Consider the following 22,456-nt stretch of genomic DNA (forward strand, 5'->3'; position numbering starts at 1 on the left):
CCTGGTGCCTACCTATACCTGCTCCCCACATCTGTTTGAAAGTTTGATGATAGTCATTCCATGGACTATACATGCTCCTGTATCAAAGTATTGTGTTCTATAGTGCACAAAATAATGGTTTTGACAAAGGTAGCATGTAAAAATGAATGATAATTCTCATATTCGTTTGGACTATATTCTAACATGGAGAATACAATGTTCTCAACTGTTGCACCTCAACTGACCATACTAACATCTTTATCTGAAACAGAGTTTCTATAGGCACTTCAGTCCAGTCACTGGTCTTTCCCATGTATAGCAAAAGCAGTTTGAAAAAAGCCTTACATTCTTGGAATGGGAAATAAATTGCTGTCCCCGGTGGTGCTGGAGCTCCCCTCACTGTCCACACTGTATCCGCTGCCAAAACTACTGGCTGATGAGCCTGTGGAGACGGAGCTTTCTGCTGGTCGGTGGTTGGTGGGCTTTGCTGTACAAAGTAGGAATGGCAGGTTATCAGACAAGCTGGCTTGGCGTCAGGGAAAACAGCATTAATACCACCTGGCTGTTCAAGAGGTAAGAGGCCAAAAATGAACAAGCAGACAAAACACAAGCCCAAAACAAAACCCAGATCTTTTCACCTGTTGTTCCTAATTTCCATTAGCTCATTATTCTTCCCTGGTTAACCTGGTTAACCTGTTCAGCAGTTTTGCACTGAGGTTAAGTAATTCATTAGGTGGCATCATTTTAAAAATTCCAATTTCCTCGCAACTGGTAAAGAGCTCTCATTTGCTAATTACGTACAATCCGCCGCACTAATCGAGGCCATTTCCCCACTTTTAAAATGACGTCCGCTTCGTCTTTGTCCAGGACTTTTTTAGTGCGAGGATCGTGTTCCCCGGGCTTCCCCACTGCCCCGCGCGGGGTCATCAAAAGGCGCCGTTTTGACCCGCGCTGAGGGGGCGCAAGAGCAGCAGAGTCGGGGCGGCTGTGTTGTAGCCGCCCCTGTAGTGGGGAGTGCAGTTGGACCCCACGCTACTCGGCGAGAGTAGCGCGCAGCAAACGGTGAGTGGGGAAAGGGCCTGAGTCACTCACTCATTCTGCTGGGCAGCTTTTAAAAAAGGGAATATCACAAAAAACCGAGATGAAACGCTTTGTCATTCGGTACCACAGAAATTATATAAGAAATATTGGCTATCCGGTTGTCCTCGACTAGGGCCAGGTCTTTCTCAGCTCAGGCCCCTTACCTGGTAGAATGGTCTACCTAGGGAGGTCTGAGCTTTAAATGGCCTCGTTCAGTTTAATTGTGCTCTCAAGGTGGAGCTGTCCCGCCAGGCATATAGTTGAGCGCAGTGATGGTATAAAGCAAATCTGTTGGCTGGCCGAGATCTCGTGGCCCCTTCCGCATTATCTAGACACACTTACTTTTCAGCACCACCTATTGTGCTGTTTTAATTTAGTTTAAATCAATGGATTAATTTAGTGTATTTTAAATTGTTGCTACGGTCCTGAGTCCTGCTATGCAGGGCAAGGGTGGGATATAAATATAAGGATAAATAAATACATAAATGCCTCATAACTACTTGAATACATTTCTCAACTGCTCATTAAAAATTCAAACAAGCTTACAGATAGCGTTACAGTAAAAAACCCTGCCTTTCGGAAAACTCTTTTAGAAAAAATTTCAAAGCACTGTGTGTGTATTCTGAATTCATGTGAAAAACTGTGTCCTTTCCAAAAAATACTGGAGGTATTTGGGAGCATATATTTACTCCGTTTTCCTCTTATAATGTATCTCAATTTATTACCCTTTCCAATGTTAGCCCAGCTAGAAAATATGCTGAAAAGTCAATATCTCACAACATAACATCTGCCAATGAAGCTTTGCATTAGTTCACATTTTAAACATAATTGTCAAGGACAATGGCCCCTTCCGCACATGCAGAATAATGCACTTTCAATCCACTTTCACAATTGTTTGCAAGTAGATTTTGCTATTCTGCACAGCTGAAAAGTGGACTGAAAGTGCATTATTCTGCATGTGCGGAAGGGGCCAATAACAGAAAATTTAAGTATGTGCGCACACACTCACACACAAGAGCAAAGTGTAGAATTACTTTCAAAATTATCTACCACTAAATGCAGGTGTAAAAAGACATCAAAGAGAATCAGCATGGTATAGTGGTTGGAGTGTCAGACTATGATCTGAGAGACCCAGGTACAAATCTCCAGTTTGCTGTTTAAGCTTGCTGGGTGACCTTGGGGCAGTCACACACTTTAACCTTAACCTACCACACAGGACTGTTGTGTGACTAACATGGAGGAGAGGACAATGATGAAGGATGATTTGGGTCCCCAACAGGAAGAAAGTATAAATGACAATAATAAGAATAGAAAACTAAAAATACAAAAAAAAGCAAGCAAATAAATGTAACATAGCACAGTTTTTGGGCTCACTGGACATTATGGGAATCCTTGCAACACACTCAACAACAGTGTGGAACACTGGTGGGAACCTTAAGAATGGAAGAACTAGGTTCAAATTCCCACCAAGCTACATCCCTGTGGCGTCCCTGTCTCACAAAAACCTACATCACAGAGTTGTTAAGAAGACGAAATGAAATGATTTCATTATGGTGTTTTCCTATAACTCTGTGTCTTAATTTTGTACTTAGAAGGAATTTGTATATACCCTGAAATTTGTATATTTGGAGTCCATCAATAACAATTACAGTGGTATCAATGCACACTCTCAAGTGTGATACCACGGCAAATGGGAATGTATTGCCTTAGAAAACCTATTAAAATTGATCCTGCCCATTTTTTAGGATACTTATGATTATATGATTCTCGCCTCTTTCACTTCATGTCCAGTTCAGACATCACAGTCAAACCACAATTTGGTTACTCTAAACAGACTTTATACACATGGAGTCCCTTATCTCCTTGAGTGCTTGCATGTATTTCCTCAGTTCCAGGGATGTTAATGATGGACAAAAAATAAATATGCAGATAAACAAATTAAGTGATAAGTTCATTTGCCCATTGCATTGGAATATGTTTTAGGACAAGCTGACTTAGAAGTCACAAACACCAACGTTGTGGATGGTATCTGAGAAGTCAGATAATCTAACATCTATTTCATTAACAGCAGAACATGTTAACGAAGATAGAATTATTAAGCCCATCATTTATTTATTTACAATTTGATTTCTAGTCTGTCCTTCCCTTGACGAGCTCCAGGTGGCTTACAAATAATATCAACAATAAAATCAACAATAAAATCAATCACATAGAGGAGCAAAGCCTTCAGCAAAGAAGTCCAACCTCATTAAATGCTTAGAATTGTTTGGGAATGTTAACAAGCATGTGAATAAAGATACCCTGGTGGCTATTATATTATTCTCAAAGGCTTTTGAAAAGGTCCCTCATCAAAATCTTCTGAGGAAGCTCAGCAGTCATGGATCCTCTGGTGGACTGGTTAAATGACAGCAAGCAGAGAGTAGAAAGAAATGGATAGTTCTCTCAATGAAGAGAAGTGAGCAGCGAGATCCCACAAAGATTGTTATTGCACCCAGTGCTATTAAATTTGTTCATTAATGATCAAGAATTGGAGTTGAGCAGTGTAGCATAATAACCAAGTTTGTGGATGATAACAGATTATTCAGGATAGTGAAAACCAAAGCAGGGTGTGAAGAGCTCTAGCAAGATCTCCTAAATTGGGTGAGTTGGCTATAAGGCAGAAGATGCTCAATGTAAATAAATGTAAGGCAATGCACACTGGAACAAAAAATCCTAACTTTAAATATATATTGAACTGGTCAAGATTGAGGGGGAAAGAAATCTTGGGATTGGTGTGGATAGCTCAATGAAAGCAAACTCAGAGCAGTCAAAAAACTATTCTGGGATTATTAGATATGGGACCGAAAATGCTATGATGCTCCCATAAGTGCAACCTCACGTGGAATGCTGTGTACACCTCTGGTTGCTAAATCTTCAAAAAGATACTGCAGAGTTGTAAAAAGTGCAAAACAGGACAGCCAAGATGATCAAGTGATCTTCCCTATGAGGATAAATTAAGGAGATTGGGATTTTTTAAGTTCAAAGAGAAAATAAGTAAACAAGGTTAAGACAGAGGTTTGTATAATTATGTATAGGGTTCAGAAAGTGGACAAAAGGAATTGTTTCCACTCTCCCATAATACCAAGGCTTGCGGGCATCCAATGAAGTTGATGGGCAAAAGATTCAGGACCAACAAAAGGAAATATTTCTCTATTCAATGAGTAATTAAATTGTGGAATGTGCTGCCAGGGGAGGTAGCAATGGCTACAAGCACAGATGGCTTTATAGAGGGATCAGTTAATGAATGCTATGGTAATTAAATGTAACTGTATTCAGAAGCTGTAAACTTCTGAACAGAAGTGCTATGAGGAAGCATCAGGGAAGGCTGGGTTTTAAAGAATGGACTTGAAATAGCGAGAAATTACAGTTGTAAGAAGTCTGTCCTGCAGTCCGCCACACTTTCCCTCTGTACATTATCCCTCTCCTTTACAAAATGTAATATTTTTTCTCAAGAAAGAGGGAACTTACAAGCTACAAATTGGTTCTGGTGGGTTTTCCGGGCTGTGTGGCCGTGGTCTGGTGGATTTTGTTCCTAACGTTTCGCCTGCATCTGTGGCTGGCATCTTCGGAGGTGTATCACAGAGAGAAGTCTGTTTCACACTGTGTCTAAGTGAGAAGGGAAAGTTTAGTGTGGCATATTGTCCATGTCCCAGGATGGGGAACCAATCATTAAGTGTTTGGGTGGAACTTGCTATGCAAATCACTCAACCACACCTTTGCATAGGAAGTTCCACCCAAACACTTAATGATTGGTTCCCCACCCTGGGACATGGACAATATACCACACTAAACTTTCCCTTCTCACTTAGACACAGTGTGAAACAGACTTTGTGATACACCTCCGAAGATGCCAGCCACAGATGCAGGCGAAACGTTAGGAACAAGATCCACCAGACCACGGACACACAGCCTGGAAAACCCACCAGAACCAGTTGAATCCGGCCGTGAAAGCCTTTGACAATACAAGTTACAAATTCATTTTTGTTTGCTTGGAGAGCCTTCGCTGGAAAAGCCATCTGGATTTTTAAGTACATGATGAACCCACACAACTGGCTTATGCTAGGCCAAACTTTTATGTCCCCAAGGTCAAAACCATCTTCTTTGGCAGGGGCTCTCTGTGGTCTGAAGTCAAGGGTCAATTCCCCATGGTGGAAATAATGTGTGATAGCTCTGGTAGGTGTCTCGGGACAACGGGAGAGCTCCCCACGGCTCTTGGGTTGAATTTGGCTTAGTCCCGTGCCAGCCCTGCAATACCCCTCTCAACCAGGGTTTTTCAGAAACTGCCAGGAGGGTACATCACTTCTGGCATTTTCCGGCGAACACGGGATGAGCCCGGTATCATGGGGAATTGTTTTCCCACCTTGAGTCTCCATTCGTTCTGTCAGCCAATCACAGCTAAGTCTACTGGGCATGCGCAGAATGGGATACTCAGGGCGGGCAGGAACGAGTCTTAATTTTTTTTCTTGCATACAAAGCCACGAGCATGCAATTAATAGGTGCACGTTTGTGTGCTGTTTCTGGCTACGAAGCTCTGTGCTTTGTGACGACATAGGTACGTAGCAGTTACCTTAAAAAAACAAACAAAAAAAGGGAACGCCCATTCATGTTCCCGCCCTGAAGCAACAGCCAATCGGGAACGAGGAATAGAAGAGGTGACAAGATGATCCCGAGCTCTGATTACTGTTTCAACTCCAGACCTCGGCTGCCAAGGGGAGTGACAGACCGGGAACAAAAGGTACTGTACTTTATGGTCACGGTCCAATCCCAGGATGATTTTCCCCATGGGGAATCGACCAAGGTCTTTTTTGTCACCTATGTTGTGCTAGAAATAACTGGATTAAATCTGGGGCCTTTGGCATGCAAAGCAGATGCTCTGCCACTGAGCCACGGTCCCAGCTTTCAATGACTGCAACACTCCTTACAGCAGAGATTTCACCTGGGGTGTTTGCGTGTGTGTGACTTGTCACACTGAATTAGTGACAAGTGTGTCCCCCTTCCTGGGTTTACTGCTCCATGACATTAAATACTACTGAATTTCTATTCATGGAAAGGTGGTATATCTCATGGGTAATTACTTTGCATGTTTCATCCTGATTTCTTTTGGTAATTTGTGAAGTATGCTGAGTTTCTTTATCATGAAACAAATCCTGCGATTAACTTCTTTAGAAAAGGCCGTGGAGAAAGAATATAAACTTCAACTACAATTTTAAACTTTCAAGTTTTGATAGTATTATAAACCGGAATGCTTTTTTGGGCCTGTCACACGAACCAAAAATGATCTATTATTAATTGGTGTGAACTGGCAAAACTCATTACCTTAACAGCTAAGCTATTTTTGAAACAGCAGATTGAAGAACTGACACATATTTGATAACGAAGGAGTTAAAAGTATTCGTTTATCTGTAACGATTTTACCTTACAAAATCCATCCTCAGGGCTGATTCTTTTGTAACCTTTCAAACCATTTATCTCACAAGGCCATGATCATCATCTCAGAAACGGTTCTCAGAGAAACAAGTGAGAATGGATACACTGATGTTTGTTGCCTTTAGGGAAGGACGCATGTTCACCGCATGCTATTTAGTAAGCAATGTCAGCAGAGACAATCCACTTTTGGGAAAAAAGGTTCCTGGAATCCAAATGCTCTCTAATTCAGGCAGCCTTTCAAAGTGGGGCGTTTTTCCTGAGTAGTAAGATTGGGAAACATTTTTCTTTTGTTTCTCAAACTGAGCACTGTGGAAAGAGGGTTGAATTTCAATCTCTGCTAAATTAGCAGACACGGCAAGAAGTACGGTATTGGTTTGTCGAGAGAAAGGTAATCTATAAGTACTGTAAGAAAGAACAAAAGAAAGAAAGAAAGAAAGGTGGCATTTGCAATGTTGACTTCTTCAGCCTGGCTTTGTGCTCACCTCCTTCAGGCTTGGCTGGTCCATCAGACATCACTTTCCTGAGGGCAAGCTGGTTTTGGTCTTTGCTGTCACTGGCTGGTGGAGGCAGATTGTCAGACTGAGTTCTTTGAATGGGGAGGACTCCTGCAATGCTGTGTCTGTGCTGCTTCCTTGCATTATTAGATTGACCGCTTTTATGTGCTGCTGTGGCAGTGTGGGTGAAATGGAAACCCAGAGTATGTATCCTCAGATGGAACCAGCTTAAATGTCAGTCATGCAAACAGAAGTGGGAGGGGGTTCCTTTCCATATTTAAATATGTAAGTGTCTGAACACCAAAGAGACATCACATGCACAGCATTAAAAGAGGGCAATTAAACTGGCTGTTTCTTTTAAACAACAACAACACAAAAGAGGAAGAAGACAGAGAATGTTCGTTTCCTTCTTTCTGCATTACACCCCAGTGACTTTATGATCATCATGAGGACAACACAAGGATACCACAGATGGATAATGCTCATTTTCCCACAATCCAACCCTCAACCAGCAATTCCAGGAGGGGTGACTTGCAGTCTGGGGAGCTAAGATGGTGCTGCGATTTGTCAAACCTGTCCGCATTTTAAGAATCACTGCACTAAAAAAGAAAAATCAAGCCCACCCCTGGCATAATGTAGACTCAGCTAAGCTAGCTTACAAATACCTCAAGGCTTACAAATACCTCAAGGATGTTGTCTTTAACAATCATGTCAAAAATAAAATGGCCACTGCTTGCCAGAGCCAAACTGAGCCATGTTCAGTAATAAAGGCTGAAATTGTTTTATGGAGTTCTTAAAGGTTTTCAGGTTCTTGTTCGCACTCTAATGCACACAACCTGGTTTTCTCAGTTAGGTGTGGGTGGAGAGCTAGAAGCAATACATCTGAATTATTGGTTGAGGAGTTTATTCCCGCTAAATCAATGGCACACAACAGAATTTTCCCACATTGGGCACTGTGGACTAGACGATGGACCGAGATGCAGAGAAACAGCCAGTTTTGCAGCCGTGTATGTAAATAAAAGAGTAGAGCTAAAGAGGAGGAATATATTTATATATATTGACACACAGACAAAGAGAGGTATGTTGACTCGGTGTGCTGAAAACCGAAAGAAAAGCCCAGCAAGGAAAGGACAGGTGGGGACGGGGAGGGGAGCAACAGATGAATATTAAGCTGCCATGCTGAGGAATTTTATTTGCGTCTTTTACTTGGTTGAAGGCGGAGCTGTTGGACAGCTGCTTCAGCAGCGGCGATGGCTGCCCCAGCATCTTCAAGGTGAGTTTGAGTGACGCTGGTTTTGCTTTGGCTGCGGGATGGGCCATGAGAGCGTAGGTGTCCTTCAGAGGATGATTTAGAGCTTCCAGGACTGCTGTGGGACTTCTCAATGGTGGGTACCTGCATGTCTGATGGGCAAGGGAAAATGGTGTGATTATCCAGCAGGAATAGTCTTGTTATCAGTCTCTGCTTCATGGGTATAAAACAACAGTCGCTGTAGCTGATCCCAAAAGCTCCAGTGACTAAAGATCTCCTCAGGCCCCTTCTGCACATGCAGAATAATGCACTTTCAATCCACTTTGAATGCACTTTGCAGCTGGATTTTACTGTGCGGAATAGCAAAATCCACTTGCAAACAACTGTGAAAGTGGACTGGAAGTGCATTATTCTGCATGCGCAGAAGCAGCCTCAGAGGAAACTCATTGCTCAGAACCTGTTCTTATGGTGAGGGTCATTTAGTGCAACAAACACTTGGTGCTGAGCTTCAGCTTGGACTAACAGAGGGAAGGAGAAGAGGGCCTTTCCCACAGTAAGCCTCCATATACATACATACATACATACATACATACATACATACATACATACATACATACATACATACATACATACATACATACATACATACATACATACATACAGAGAGAGAGAGAGAGAGAGAGAGAGAGAGAAATTTCTTACCTTTGGATGGATCAGGAAAAATCCCATGACTTCTGCTCTTGATAACAGATGGTTTTGGTGACTGCTGGCTACTCTGTCCAGAGTGAGGTTTCCCGTGGTCAATGCTTTCACTTTGCTCCTTCAGTGGATACCACCGAGGAGTGTTATCCAGTTGAGAGGCACTAGATAGCTCAATTAACACCTGCACAGTGGCACAGACAGTAAGTTTCCAGAATGAATCCTCATGGCTGATGTGCATGCAGGTCAAAGTTTTCTTCAGTCAAAACAAAGCAGAATGGTAAGCAGGCTACAAACATACACCTGGCACATAATACAAAGGCAGAGAACATTCCTGAACAAATAGAATATGGGCAGCCTAATCCAGAGGGTGTGGCAGACAGCATTGGTGCCATTTCTGCATTGCTTCCAATGGGACTTTAGGCAGCGTGGGAAAGTCTGAAAACAAACAGACCCCACCATCTGAAAAAACAACAACATTGAAAAAGGACTTATGCCACAGTTTCTAGTGGTGTAAGTCTGCAGGCAGGGAGCAGGGCATTCCCAGGCTGAAAGCTTGGTGGAAACCAACTAAAGTGGAACTTGGTGGAAACCAACTCCACCCTGGAAATGCCCACAGCTCACCCTCTGCTGCAGCAGCATGCTCTCCAATGCTCGTGTAGCTTCAGAGCAGTGAGATCTTCCAGAGTCATGTGGTGTTCTCCCATTGGCGTGTTTGTTGTCTTTGCTGGCGTAGGTGTTCCTTACACTGGTGGGATGGGTACCCATGTCAGCGCAAGCCTGCGCTACTCCCACAACCCCCACTCTGTATTGGGCTGCAAGAAACATTTCTTAGATATTTTCCCTTCTAATTTTTCCATATGTTGGCCTGGAGAGACTCCTATTATTATGCTGTCGAAACAAGAACCTCTTTACAGAGATTCAAAAATCAGGCCCATGGAAATTTCAGGGAGACGCAGGAGAAAGGGACATAGTAGACAGGCAATAATGAGATGAATACCTGTTGGCGAGGGAAGGGGGGGCTACAGAAGAAGAGCAAAATGGGCAGAAATCACTCCCACGCCTTTGTGCAAGCCTTTGTTGCATTTGCAGGACTTGTTTCATGTGTATGAGAGCATTTGCTGCAGCCTCTCACAAAGGAACACCAGGTGCAGCATTTCAAAGCGTGCAGGGAAATAGAAGGTGGCAAAGATCCCTGGTACAAAACTCAATCAATGTATGGAAAGGTTCAGGAAAACTCATTACCTTTCTCCACATAAGCACATCATCTCTCAAGGATAACAGAATTGTTTGTGTTAATGAAAAACATAGAGTGGGTATGTGCTCTTGGTTAACGGCCCTGTGTTGTGAGAAAAAAACAGTGAAGCTAGCAAAATGGAATACTCACCTCACCAAGCAAGTCATTGGAGGAGAATCTATCATAGTCCCAGACTGTAACTTCTAAGGTTTTCTTCTTCAGCTAGAGTTAAAATTCAAACAAACAAACAAACCTTGAAGCTGCCAAGTCCAACACATAAAATAAGCTCTTCTTGTCACCTGCCCCCAACACTTTTTCAGCAGGACAGCCAGGCAATTTACTGTCCACATGTCAACCTTGGCCTTGGAAAACTAGTTTTGGGCAAAGCTGAAATGTCCTCTCAAGATGGATGAGCTCGGCTTAGCGAACTCGGCGTGGTTCTTGTGCAATACTTGGCCCTGCTCCCACACTCTGACTATTAAAAAGTTGATAGCAGCTGCTCATCTTCCCATAGTACTTAGTGTGAAGCCCTGACTGTAAAAGGTTATTGGGACATGGCTGTGTCACTTCACAAGACCATTTCAAACAATACTTTTCCCAGATTCAGGAACAACAGATCTGCCACCTATCTTAACATCAGGCATCACGGTTATTAAGAAGATTTCTCAGAAGTAAAGTTCCTTGCCTGACTAGATCCAGAGTAATGCTGCACAACAAGGGCATTCCATAGCATTTGTTAAACAACAGTGAATAGATCAACAACAGTGAATGGATCTTCAGTATCTGATCCAGACCTTCTTAAACATGCAGCCAACAAGTACACAGAAGGTTTGTTATCTGCTGGGATTCTTTCCTTCCTTCTTCCATTATTCGCAACAGGGTTGGAGCCAAACTAAATGGGCATCCCTACAATTTCCCCGTCCAGTTGGAGGCTCCCCTCATATTGTTCCTCAGGGTCACTGATCCCCAAGAGGAGCATTTCATAGAGCTCAGTGGGCTGCATTAGCTGGCAGCAGGCAGGAAAGCTCTAGCATACAGAGTGCAGGTAACTGTTAGTTGGTTGGTAATGTGTAACATTCCATGATGGAAAGTAATATATATTTCCCTGGTTTGCTGAGCCAGTGCAGGAAGGACAATACAGACAGACAATATCCACCCCAAATATACTTTGTAACTAAGTAGCCAGGTGAGAGCATGTGTCATTCCATGGAATTATTGCCTTCTGACTCATCCTAGCGAGGCTCCTGTCAGTTTAGGCAAGCAGGTCAAGGCACAGAACAGCAGAGGCCACTATCTCCAGACAGGTGGTAAATAAAAGGACTCTGCCCTCATGGGCAGCTCTTTGCATTACTATGGGATAGGGGAGCTGGTAGCAATGGGGGTGTTCCTGGGGGTGGAGTCAGCTTTAGTCAGCCCTTTCGGAACAGGAATGACCCCATATGTCAGCAAAAAGATAACCACAGTCCATTGTGCTACATTGGAGGATTTCACAGAGGTCAGGGGAACGCTGCTTTTGCCTTGGTGCCTATGACGCAGCAAGCCTCTTGGGCGTTAGCGCAGCTGAGCTGTCACCAGCCGCACAACTATCACCTCCTTAGGGTTGCACCGTAAGAGTCTCTCTTTATTGCTTATCTTCTGCAGGGCTGCACAGTTACCAGCCAGGAGCCAAGAGAGCAGCTCTACCTTGGTCCTCCACCAGTCCCTTCCCCATCTCTTCTCCCCTGCCTGCTGCCATATGCCAAGCTCCACTTTGTGCCCCACAGATGGAAGTGAAGGAAGGTGGGAAAAGAAACAGGAGGAGGAATGAATTTGGGAGAAGTGTCCTGCTACCTGTTTACCTTTAAGTAAACATGGAACCTAAATAATTAACTAACACAAGGTAAGTAATGCAAGAGGAGGGGAAGATTAATGGAAAATGTGCTAGCTAGGCATTTACATAAAAATGTGTTTTTCTCCTTTTAAAAATGTGAAATATGCACTTTCATTGCATTAATTGGTGTCGTGGGCTGGTTTCCTCATACATTTTTAATGTGTATAGTAATTCCTCATATTATTAAAAAATAATTCACATCTTTTAAAAAAGACGCAACAAATAATGGTAGTGAGAGTGCTAAATGAAAATTTCCCTTTGAAAATTGTCTGTAAAGTTGGCTTCAATGCCTGGGTGAAAAATGTCTCCAGTAATTTGGAGATACCTGCCCACAGGAACAGAAGCTGAGAAATTGCATGGGCACTCACTATATTGTGATACACTAATCTGACCCATAATATCTTATTTGAGAGAGTTACTTTCTACACTATGATTTTTTGCAGTGAAGTCAAAAACTAAGGGCAGAATCCAATCAACACTGGATTTTTTTTTGGGGGGGGGGGAATATTAATTTGTGATTCCTTGTACTTGTAGCCCAAAGTGATATGGTCCTGGAAAGTATTTAAGATTGGACTTTATTGACTGCCTGAAGTTGCCCCTCATTGTTGGTAGAAAGTGCCATCAAGTCAAAACTGAATTATGGTGACCTTGGCCCCTTCCGCACATGCAAAATAATGCGTTTTCAAACCACTTTCACAACTGTTTGCAAGTGGATTTTGCTATTCTGTACAGCTTCAAAGAGCACTGAAAGAAGTTTGAAAGTGCATTATTCTGCATGTGCGGAATGAGCCCTTGTAGGGTTTTCTAGGCAAGAGATGTTCAAAGGTGGTTTGCCATTGCCTGCCTCTGCATAATACTCCTTGACTTTCTTGGCGGTCTTCCATCCAAGTACTAACCAGGGCTGCTCTGAATGTATGCCTGGCTTAACTATATTCCATTAACTATACTCCATTTAATCAGGTCTCCAAGCAGACTATTCATCTGCATCCATCCCTCTAATCCATTGGCAGTTAAGAAAATGGTCCAGGACTTGGATCTGCATCCCATCAGCCAAACATGAACAAACTATTAAGCTTTTCTATCTTTTTGTCCAAAACCCCGGAAAGCAATCAGTTCTTTCATCTCTGAGTTTCCAGCCAGAATACCTTATACTGCCTCAGGATTTGTTTGGGGTATAAAACAGGTTATTTGTCCCCCTTCGTATGTGTGTGCATTGGATTTGTGCGCTCAACCCACTTCTGTATGGATATGCTCTTTGTTTCCAGAGACACTGGTTGTTTCCCCTCCACAACACTGCTTCCATGGACAGGTCCTCCAGGACTGGTAATTATTACCCATCCCTAAAGGCTATACAACATCCTCCCTTTTCTCTTGTTAGCTCTTGTGTGCTTTATCTGTTTATGTTTTATTGTTTATTTTATTTCGATAAAACTCATTTCTGTTTCAACAACTACCTGTTCATTTAAGAGTTTTCACCTGGGACAGTCCTGGTATACATAAGTTATTGATCCTAGTTACCACCTAACGCTCTGGCGCCAGCTAATTCCCCCAACTTGAGTGGAGACTGTTGAGGGTAACAGAATGTTTATCAAGGTTTGCTTGCCAGTTCAGCACAAGGCACTCTCCATTTAAATAAGTGCTGGGGACACTGAGGCTCATTCCGCACATGCAGAATAATGCACTTTCAAACTACTTTCAGTGCTCTTTGAAGCTGTGTGGAATAGCAAAATCCACTTGCAAACAGTTGTGAAAGTGGTTTGAAAACGCATTATTTTGCGTGTGCGGAAGGGGCCTGAGAATATCATTTGTTTTTCATTGTTTGCCAAACACAAAGGGCTGATGTGGTGCCATTCGGTTTATCACTTGTGTTAATTTTTCTGTTTTGCCCCTCAGTGTAAAAATGCCATACTCCTAAGGAAGCTTAGAAAAAAGAAGGTGAAAAGACAGACAAGAGTCTTAGCAGCATGAAGCACTAGTTCTGGGAATGTATTATATTGAGCTTCTCATGAGTTGGGAGCCAAACTTTTACTATATCTGGTAAGGAACAGAAGAGTCACAGACCTGCTCTGTGGAGATGTTTTTATAAATGACTGTCTGGTTCCATTCAGGATTCAAGGTTTTCTGTACATATTTCGTTCTCCTCTTGTTCTCAACACTGCATTGGGACAAAGCAAGAAAGATAATTAGTGATTTTTTACTCATCTTCTCCTGTTTTAAGATCGAAACAATGACAAAAGAAATAAATAAAACTTAGAATTCAGGGCAGCTCAATATAATGATAGAAGAATCACTCTGCTGTTTCAGATAATGATTTGCCTGCAACTCCCCTAGTTCATTCGATGAAAATGTAACTCTACCTATTAAGAAACTTTTCAACCTCAGCCTTTGATGGACAAAACATCACAAATACCTGTGCTATATTAAGAAAAAAATTATTCCTTGTGCTTTTCAGAGATAGGTCTCATTATAAGAATAAATGGGAATTGATTTTTTTTAAAGCTTTCTTCCATCCATCAAGCAGAAAGGGATTTAATCCGTTACATTTTTATTTGGTAGCCTTTAATCATCAGAAAATTATCCCTTGAAAATGGTAAAAGGAAGCTTAGGTAAAAATAAATATCCTGCTAATGATAGAACCATTAATTCAAGATTGATCCTTTCCTGTTACCTAGGGCAAAAAATAAACCCAGAAGACCAGCAAAAGCTCCTTTTTCTATACGGTACTTCAGGTCTTTTGCTGAATTACCTGATTTTCAATATTTTGTTTCCTGGACCTTGAGAACATGGCAAAATACAACTAACTATGAATCCCTTTTCCTCTACAAGCTGTTGACAGTAGACCACACATCACATTTGACAGTAGATCCTATATCGCATCCCAACATCTGTGGCTCTACTGCAAGATCACAAAAGAACATTTTAATGGTTTAATGTATTGTCGAAGGCTTTCACGGACAGATTCAACTGGTTGTGGTGGGTTTTCCAGGCTCCAGACCAGTGATTCCCAAAGTGGGCGCCACCACCCCTGGTGGGTGCTGCAGCGATCCAGGGGGGCGATGATGGCCACAGGTATAAACATCAATACATACATCTTTCTGTTATATTGCTATTAAAATTAAAAAAAAATTAATTTCCAGGGGGCGCTAAGTACTATTTTTTCTGGAAAGGGGGCGGTAGGCCAAATAAGTTTGGGAACCAGTGCTCCAGACCATGGCCACACAGCTCGTAAAACCCACCACAACCATTTTAATGGTTTGTATCCAACAGCTCTACACAACAAAGCTGGAAGATTTTCTCCAGTCTAAAGAGCACTTTCCAACTTAAGCAACACTTCCTCTTGTGGAACAGCCACTCAAGTTGAGAAAGGCTTCACACTTTGCTGAGAAAAGCAGCAGGGTACCTGCCCCCCCCCCCCAAATTAAAATAAAGTAAGAAAATTCCAAGAGCTGATGACATTTTCTGAACTCAAAAAGCTTAAAAGGGCTATTTCTCCACCCTGGAACAGCTTTTTCATTTTTGCTATATTGTCTCAGGTCATTTTTTTAAAAAAACAGGAAGTGCTTTTAAATAAGCCAGTAATGCGAGCACGCTGGGCCAGTTGTAAGACCTCCAAGGACTGATAGCCTCCTGTCTTTTAACAGGCAATGCTTAAACTAGCCAGCTTGCCAAAGGGCAAGAACTGAGGGTCTTGGTTTTTGGTTCCTACAGCAATAGGAATGCCACCAGGGACAGGACAGGAGACAGACTGACTAATGTTGGGGTCCAGTTGTCTCTGTCCTCTCCAAGTGGGTTAGCCAGTACACCGTCATAAAGAAGAGCATTGGCTCAATGTTACAGTGCCAGGAGTGAACAGATCCCATTTGGTGGTTGATAGCCAAGATTCCTGGAAAGTTTTTTACGCTGTATATTTTATCCATCCATCCATCCATCCATCCATCCATCCATCCATCCATCCATCCATCCATCCATCCATCCATCCATCCATCCATCCATCCATCCATCCATCCATCCATCCACCCACCCACCCACCCACCCACCCGTCCACCCGTCCACCCGTCCACCCGTCCATCTATCTATCTATCTATCTATCTATCTATCTATCTATCTATCTATCTATCTATCTATCTATCTATCTATCTATCTATCTATCTATCTATCTATCTATCTATCTATCTATCTATCTATCTATCTATCTATCTATCTATCTATCTATCTATCTAGCTATCTATCTATCTATCTATCTATCTATCTATCTATCTATCTATCTATCTATCTATCTATCTATCTATCTATCTATCTATCTATCTATCTATCTATCTATCTATTTATTGTTTAATCTTATATACCGCCCTATCCCCGGAGGGCTCTGGGTGGTGCACAGCAAAATCAAATCATAATACAGCTAAACACAAACAAGATTAAACAATTAAACGTCCATACAAATAAATTACCAATCCCTTTTTAAAAACAGCGGTTAAAATCAAATTGAAATGTGCTTGGATAACTGCACCTCTAGAGATGCCACTATTGATGAACCGGTGAATGGTGATGGAAGAAGGACAGGTCACGTAAACAAAAGAAAAGATTGGCAGGTTGTGCCCATCCATTCTACTGCTCCTGCTTCCAACTGAGGAGTCCCTGGCAATTTTGCTGATCACCCACTTAGAGCATTTTCGCACATGCAGAATAATGCACTTTCAGTCCACTTTCAATGCACTTTGCAGCTGGATTTTACTGTGCGAAACTGCAAAATCCACTTGCAAACAATTGTTAAAGTGCATTGAAAGTGGATTAACATTGCATTATTTTGCATGTGTGAAGGTGCCCTTTGCCTGAAAGTGTTGCTGTTGAATTCCAGGTTGGTTCAAAACAAAACATCCCTTATCCGGAACTTGATACTGAATGAGGAGTCTGATTGGGTAGATATCATGAAGATTTAGTTGAACAAAGAGGGAAGAGTGATGGGTAGAACCAGCACACTCTTAAATTAACCACTTTTTCAATTCAAAATTTCAATAAAATAAATATGGTAGAATTTCCCAGTCCATTGCTGCTCCATGTATCAGTAAAAACCCACTGCTGGAGTCCCTGAAAAAAAAAAAAGACTCCCTAAGTTCATTTTTTCACCTCTTTTGAAAGACTGGCTCCTAAGAAATAAGCTCTTTGCCAGGTTTGGATTTTTCAGTGACCAGAGACAATGAACAACAAATCCATCACCGAGAGAAGTGTTTGTTAGTTGTATCATCAGTCATTGCAACTTATGCACAAAATATAAGCCATTTCACACAGAAAGACACCAGAAAGCAATTTAAGGATATCTACTCTACCTTGCATTCTGGACAACCATTACTTGACTGCAAGAATCCAGAGAAGGCATTGAATATTACGGGGAAAGACAGGAGGCAAAATAAGAGAAATCAGATAAAAAGAGAGGAAAGCAATTGAAGGTGAATGTTCACATCAGAATTATGAAGTAGAAAGGTTAAGTGGCCTAGGCAATTGGACATGCAGAAACCTTTAAAACTAATTAGCACTCAGTAAGTCAACAGGGCATACAGTAGCACCTTTGTTTCTTCAGCGTGGTTATTCTTAGCAGCGGTAACTAAATACAGAAAATAATGAAGTGAGATATTATTTTACCAGTTTTTTAATCACTCCAGTTGAATTAAAACTTGTGATTTACCACATTGCTCTCTCCAGCTTCATTTACATCTCCAGATTATTAAACTTATTTACAAGGAGTCAACTCATATTTCTGAAGAAATATAATACATGACTCAACAGATCTAATTCTGCAAGGAGATGAAAACTACTTGCAGTAGACAATTGTGTTCTAGATGGCAACAAATGGACACTGTGATTGATTCTCAGGCACAATCAACGCATCACAGCCTAAGTGACATGTAACTATGAGAAAAAAACACTGTGGCTCATTCCGCACATGCAGAATAATGCACTTTCAAACTGCTTTCAGTGCTCTTTGAAGCTGTGCGGAATGGCAAAATCCACTTGCAAACAGTTGTGAAAGTGGTTTGAAAATGCATTATTTTGCGTGTGCGGAAGGGGCCAGAGAAACATGAAAAAGTTTTTGTGTGATGCATCTTTCTTCTACCAAATTATAATCAGATCCAACTACTTTCAATGAGAAACTGCTAACTAGGATGCAGATACAGGCTGTCTAGCAAATGTATTGTTGAAGGCTTTCATGGCCGGATTCAACTGGTTCTGGTGGGTTTTTTGGGCTGTGTGGCCGTGGTCTGGTAGATCTTGTTCCTAACGTTTCACCTGCATCTGTGGCTGGCATCTTCAGAGGTGTATCATAGAGAAAAGTCTGTTTCACACTGTGTCTAGTGAGAAGAGAAAGTTGTGGGGTATATTGTCCATGTTTCAGGGTGGGGAACCAATCAGTAAGTGTTTGGGTGGAACTTGCTATGCAAAGGTGTGGCTGACTGCACTGTATTGCGGGTGGGGTTATCAGTCCATTTTTTAAGTACTGGTAGCCAAGCTTTGCTAATTTTCAGAGTCTCTTCTTTCTTGTTGAAGTTGTCTTGGTGTTTGTGAATTTCAATGGGCTCCCTATGTAGTCTGACATAGTAACCTTCCAAATTGTCCAGAATTTCAGTGTTCTCAAATAAAATGTTATATCCAGTTTTAACACATGTTCTGCAACTGCAGATTTTTCAGGATGATTAAGCTGACAGTGTTTTTCGTGCTCCTTAATGCAAGTCTGAATGTTGCATTTTGTGGTTGTCATGTAGACCTTCCCACAGCTGCAGGGTATGCGATAGACTCCTGCAGAAGTGAGGGGATCTCTCTTATCTTTTGCTGAGCGTAGCATCTGCTATATTTTCCTGGTAGGTTTGAAGATGGTTTGTAGGTTGTGTTTTTTCATCAGTTTCCCTATTTGATCTGTGATTCCCTTGATGTATGGTAGAAATATTTTTCCTGTGGTGGGCTGTTTCTCCTCAGTCCTCTGGATTTGTCTTGGTCTTAAAGCTCTTCTGATTTCTGTTGTGGAGTAGCCATTAGCCTGCAGAGCCCAGTCAAGATGATTGATTTCAACAGGGAGGAGGTGAGGTTCACAAATTCGTTTTGCACGATCTGTCAGAGTTTTGATTATGCCCCTTTTCTGTTGTGGATGGTGGTTGGAGTTTTTATGAAGATACCGGTTTGTGTGTGTTGGTTTTCTGTATACTGTGTGGCCCAATTGGTGGTGGGTCCGTGAGAGACCAAGACATCTAAAAAAGGCAGTTTTCCTTCTTTTTCAATTTCCATGGTAAACTGGATGTTTGGGTGGATGCTGTTAAGGTAGTCCAGAAAATTCAGCAGTTCCTCCTCACCATGGCCCCAGATTGCAAAAGTGTCATCCATAAATTGGAACCAAGTTGTGGGTTTCCTGGGTGCTGTTTTGAGGGCTCGTTTCTCAAAATGTTTCATGTAAAAATTGGCTATCACTGGATGAAGGGGGCTTCCTATGGCTACCCCATCTGTCTGCTCATAGTAATCATTGTCCCATTAAAAGTAGCTGGTTGTTAGGCAGTATTGAAACAAAACTGTGATGTCATCTGGAAAAATCTGACCGATGAGTGCGAGTGTATCTTTCACTGGAATTTAGGTGAACAGTGAGACAACATCAAAGCTGATAAGTCTGTCGCTAGATTTGAGATGGAGATTGCGACAGACTTATCAGTTTTGATGTTGTTTGATTCAGGCAAAAGGTTAGGAACAAAATCTACCAGACCATGGCCACACAGCCCGGAAACCCCACCACAACCTGTCTAGCAAATGTTCAGGGATTTGAGAGGCACATGTGTTGAGGTCCTTGACAGATGAGATCATAAGGAAAATGCTTCTTGAACTTGGAACTTGTCCAAACCATGACTTCCAAGAGTAGTTCAATACTGAAATTTACCCTCCACTTACCCTCTTCCAGGCAGAAGATAGACCTTGACGAATGGGTCAGAATAGCCATTGTTGTCCCGGGGACTAAGGTTTCTTGCTTGAAGCACATGAATGATCAGATTACCAAGGTGCTTGTCATAGTTGATTTGCAGCTAAGGAAACATGAATTAAGGTTAGCGACTCTCTCCCATTTTATCCAAATAATGCTGCTAATAAAACCAAATACGATTTCCTGACTCTGCATCTCAGTAGGCGAATTCTACAGTTTCATAAATGGATCTGAGAAAAAGTTTATTTTAAGTTGATTATCGTTAACTACACAGAAAGAAAATGGACACTGGGTTTTATTCATCTGAAACATTTGAAAGCTGCCCAGTCTGAGTGGATTATCGTTCACTACACAGTGGAGACTTGGTTTTATTTATTTGAAACATTTTAAAGCTACCCAGTTTGAGAATGTGATGTTTAAATTTTTTTGTACCAATTGAAAACATCACAATTTAAAAACAACAGGCTACTGGAGTTTCCACATGTGTCATTTGCCTTCAATTTTATGTAGTTGGGGAGTGGTTTTTTCCTTTGTTCTCTACAGCATTGTGGTATATTTGTGTATCTCCTCATTTCCTTGTCTTTTCTACAATCTTTCCCAAACATGTTTCACCATGAAGGTTTGGAAAAGCAAAGCCAGGTTGGATGATGTGTGGGTTGAAGAATTCACAACAGTGCCCTTTCAAGGCAGACATATTATCAGTTTTAATAAACTTTGTTAGCCAAAAGACACAAATGCTATTGCATTCTTTCTGAGCCATTATACATTTCTATGCCTTCACATTTTAAAAGAGTAGTTTAAAGGCTTCTTCATAACAATGCTGTTCTTAAAATATTAACATAGCAATTAAACCATGTTGATTTTACAACAACAACATTGATACTGCCTTATAATTATTATTACTTGTGTAATGTTTAATGAGTTTAATATTGTGAATTACGTTTATGATAACTGTGTTGGAATAAGCGACTTCTGCATGCCTGGACACTGGGGGGTGCTGTGTATCTCACTCTGTGATGTTACCTCTCTTGTTTCCCCTCCTTGTCTGGGCCAGGAGACCGCCCACTAACTTCCTTTCTTCCCCATGCTAGTCTTCACTTCTGCTCTAGCCTTTGACCCGAGCGCATGGTCAATGGCAGCCTGCTCAGTGGGGCCTTTGCCACTGCAGCATCCACTCACTTCCACACACGTGATGGCGCGTTAGTTGTGCCCACTTGTCATAGGGAAAGTAATCTCTTTAGATAGGGTTCTTTCTATTTACCTTTTCTTGGAACAAAGTTGTGAACTGAAGATGATTGAATGAATGTAAGTTTTACCTTTTACATTTATGTCTCTGGAGAACTTTCTATAAACTGCAGTCACACACACTACTGGGCATATCCATGACTCTAAACGAAATCTAACAAACTGGCCATATGTTTACATTTTTGGGAATGAAATATGAAAGTTGGAAATAGAAGGTTCTAAAAAATGAGCTAAGCAACTGATCATGGGTGCCCCTCCGCACGATGGAGGGTAACTGGTAAGCCAATACCTGATCTATACTTTCTTACCTGGCTTTAGCAGCATAATAGTAATTCCAGATAGTGTCCACAATCCAAAGAGCTACTTTCACTATGCCCAAAGACTTGGCAATGTCCAGTGAGATGACTGAGCTTTCCCTTTGCACAACATGTTTTCCCCTACCACCCCACCCCCCAGTACACACCTGTCCAATATCACAGCCTAGAAACAATAAAAAGAATAGATGCCTGCTCTGCACATACATTTATATATATATCATATATATATTTTAAATGTTAATACCAGACTGCTACCTGAATTTCTCCAGTAACTGGATGGGAACTTGTCTTCGTGGCTTCAGCGGGTTGCTAAATTATATTTAAAAAAGCATAATCAGTGTCAAATATGTTTACCTCATTGTTATAATTGTAATTACCATTACTGGTTCTCCTGACAGTCACCAACAGATGTGCTGCAAATCTGGGGTCTTTACTTTGAAAAAACAGTCCCCAGAGCCTTGCAAATATCTCCCATTGAATGCAAATGGAGCAAAACAGTTAGCCATCTACTTCCATTGAAATCAATGGTGGGAATTTCTCCTTGAGATGCTTGAGTGTGACATTAGCCCATTAAAGTCTATGGGGAATTTTGGGGGGCTCTGAGGAGACTGTTTTTCAAGGTAGAGGCATCATATTTGAAGCACAGCTGCAGGTAACTTTCTTTAGAAGAACCCTCAAGTTTGGTAGTGTTTGATTATGGAGGTCCAATTTTATGGGTCCCCAAATAGGGTGTCGCCATCTTCTATTAGATTTTTCAATTGCTTCCAGTGGAAGATGGGCCTTTTGGGGACCCATAAACCAAATGCCACCAAATGTGGGGGTTCTTCTAAGGAAAGTCATCTGTAGATATGCTGCAAACTGGGTGCCTC

General features: G+C 41.7%; 1 protein-coding gene across 3 annotated transcripts in view; it reads right to left on the reverse strand.

Annotated features, from left to right (window-relative positions):
• The window catches only part of PCLO (piccolo presynaptic cytomatrix protein), a 177,491-nt gene that overhangs the window by 10,582 nt on the left and 144,453 nt on the right, over positions 1-22,456 (reverse strand). The window contains exons 14-22 of one of the 3 annotated variants that reach the window (XM_048501407.1): positions 21,843-21,896; positions 19,998-20,128; positions 17,402-17,428; positions 14,136-14,229; positions 10,355-10,426; positions 8,971-9,151; positions 8,226-8,420; positions 7,008-7,187; positions 325-466 (exon numbers count right to left, since the gene is read on the reverse strand). In XM_048501407.1, coding sequence (XP_048357364.1) covers positions 325-466; positions 7,008-7,187; positions 8,226-8,420; positions 8,971-9,151; positions 10,355-10,426; positions 14,136-14,229; positions 17,402-17,428; positions 19,998-20,128; positions 21,843-21,896 — 1,076 coding nt within the window. Of the gene's footprint in view, positions 1-324; positions 467-7,007; positions 7,191-8,225; positions 8,421-8,970; positions 9,152-10,354; positions 10,427-14,135; positions 14,230-17,401; positions 17,429-19,997; positions 20,129-21,842; positions 21,897-22,456 lie in introns of all 3 variants that reach the window. The other 2 variants (XM_048501406.1, XM_048501408.1) reach the window with 2 other exon arrangements.

This window comes from Sphaerodactylus townsendi, linkage group LG06 (assembly GCF_021028975.2).
Source record: "Sphaerodactylus townsendi isolate TG3544 linkage group LG06, MPM_Stown_v2.3, whole genome shotgun sequence".
Classification (NCBI taxonomy): Eukaryota; Metazoa; Chordata; class Lepidosauria; order Squamata; family Sphaerodactylidae; genus Sphaerodactylus; species Sphaerodactylus townsendi.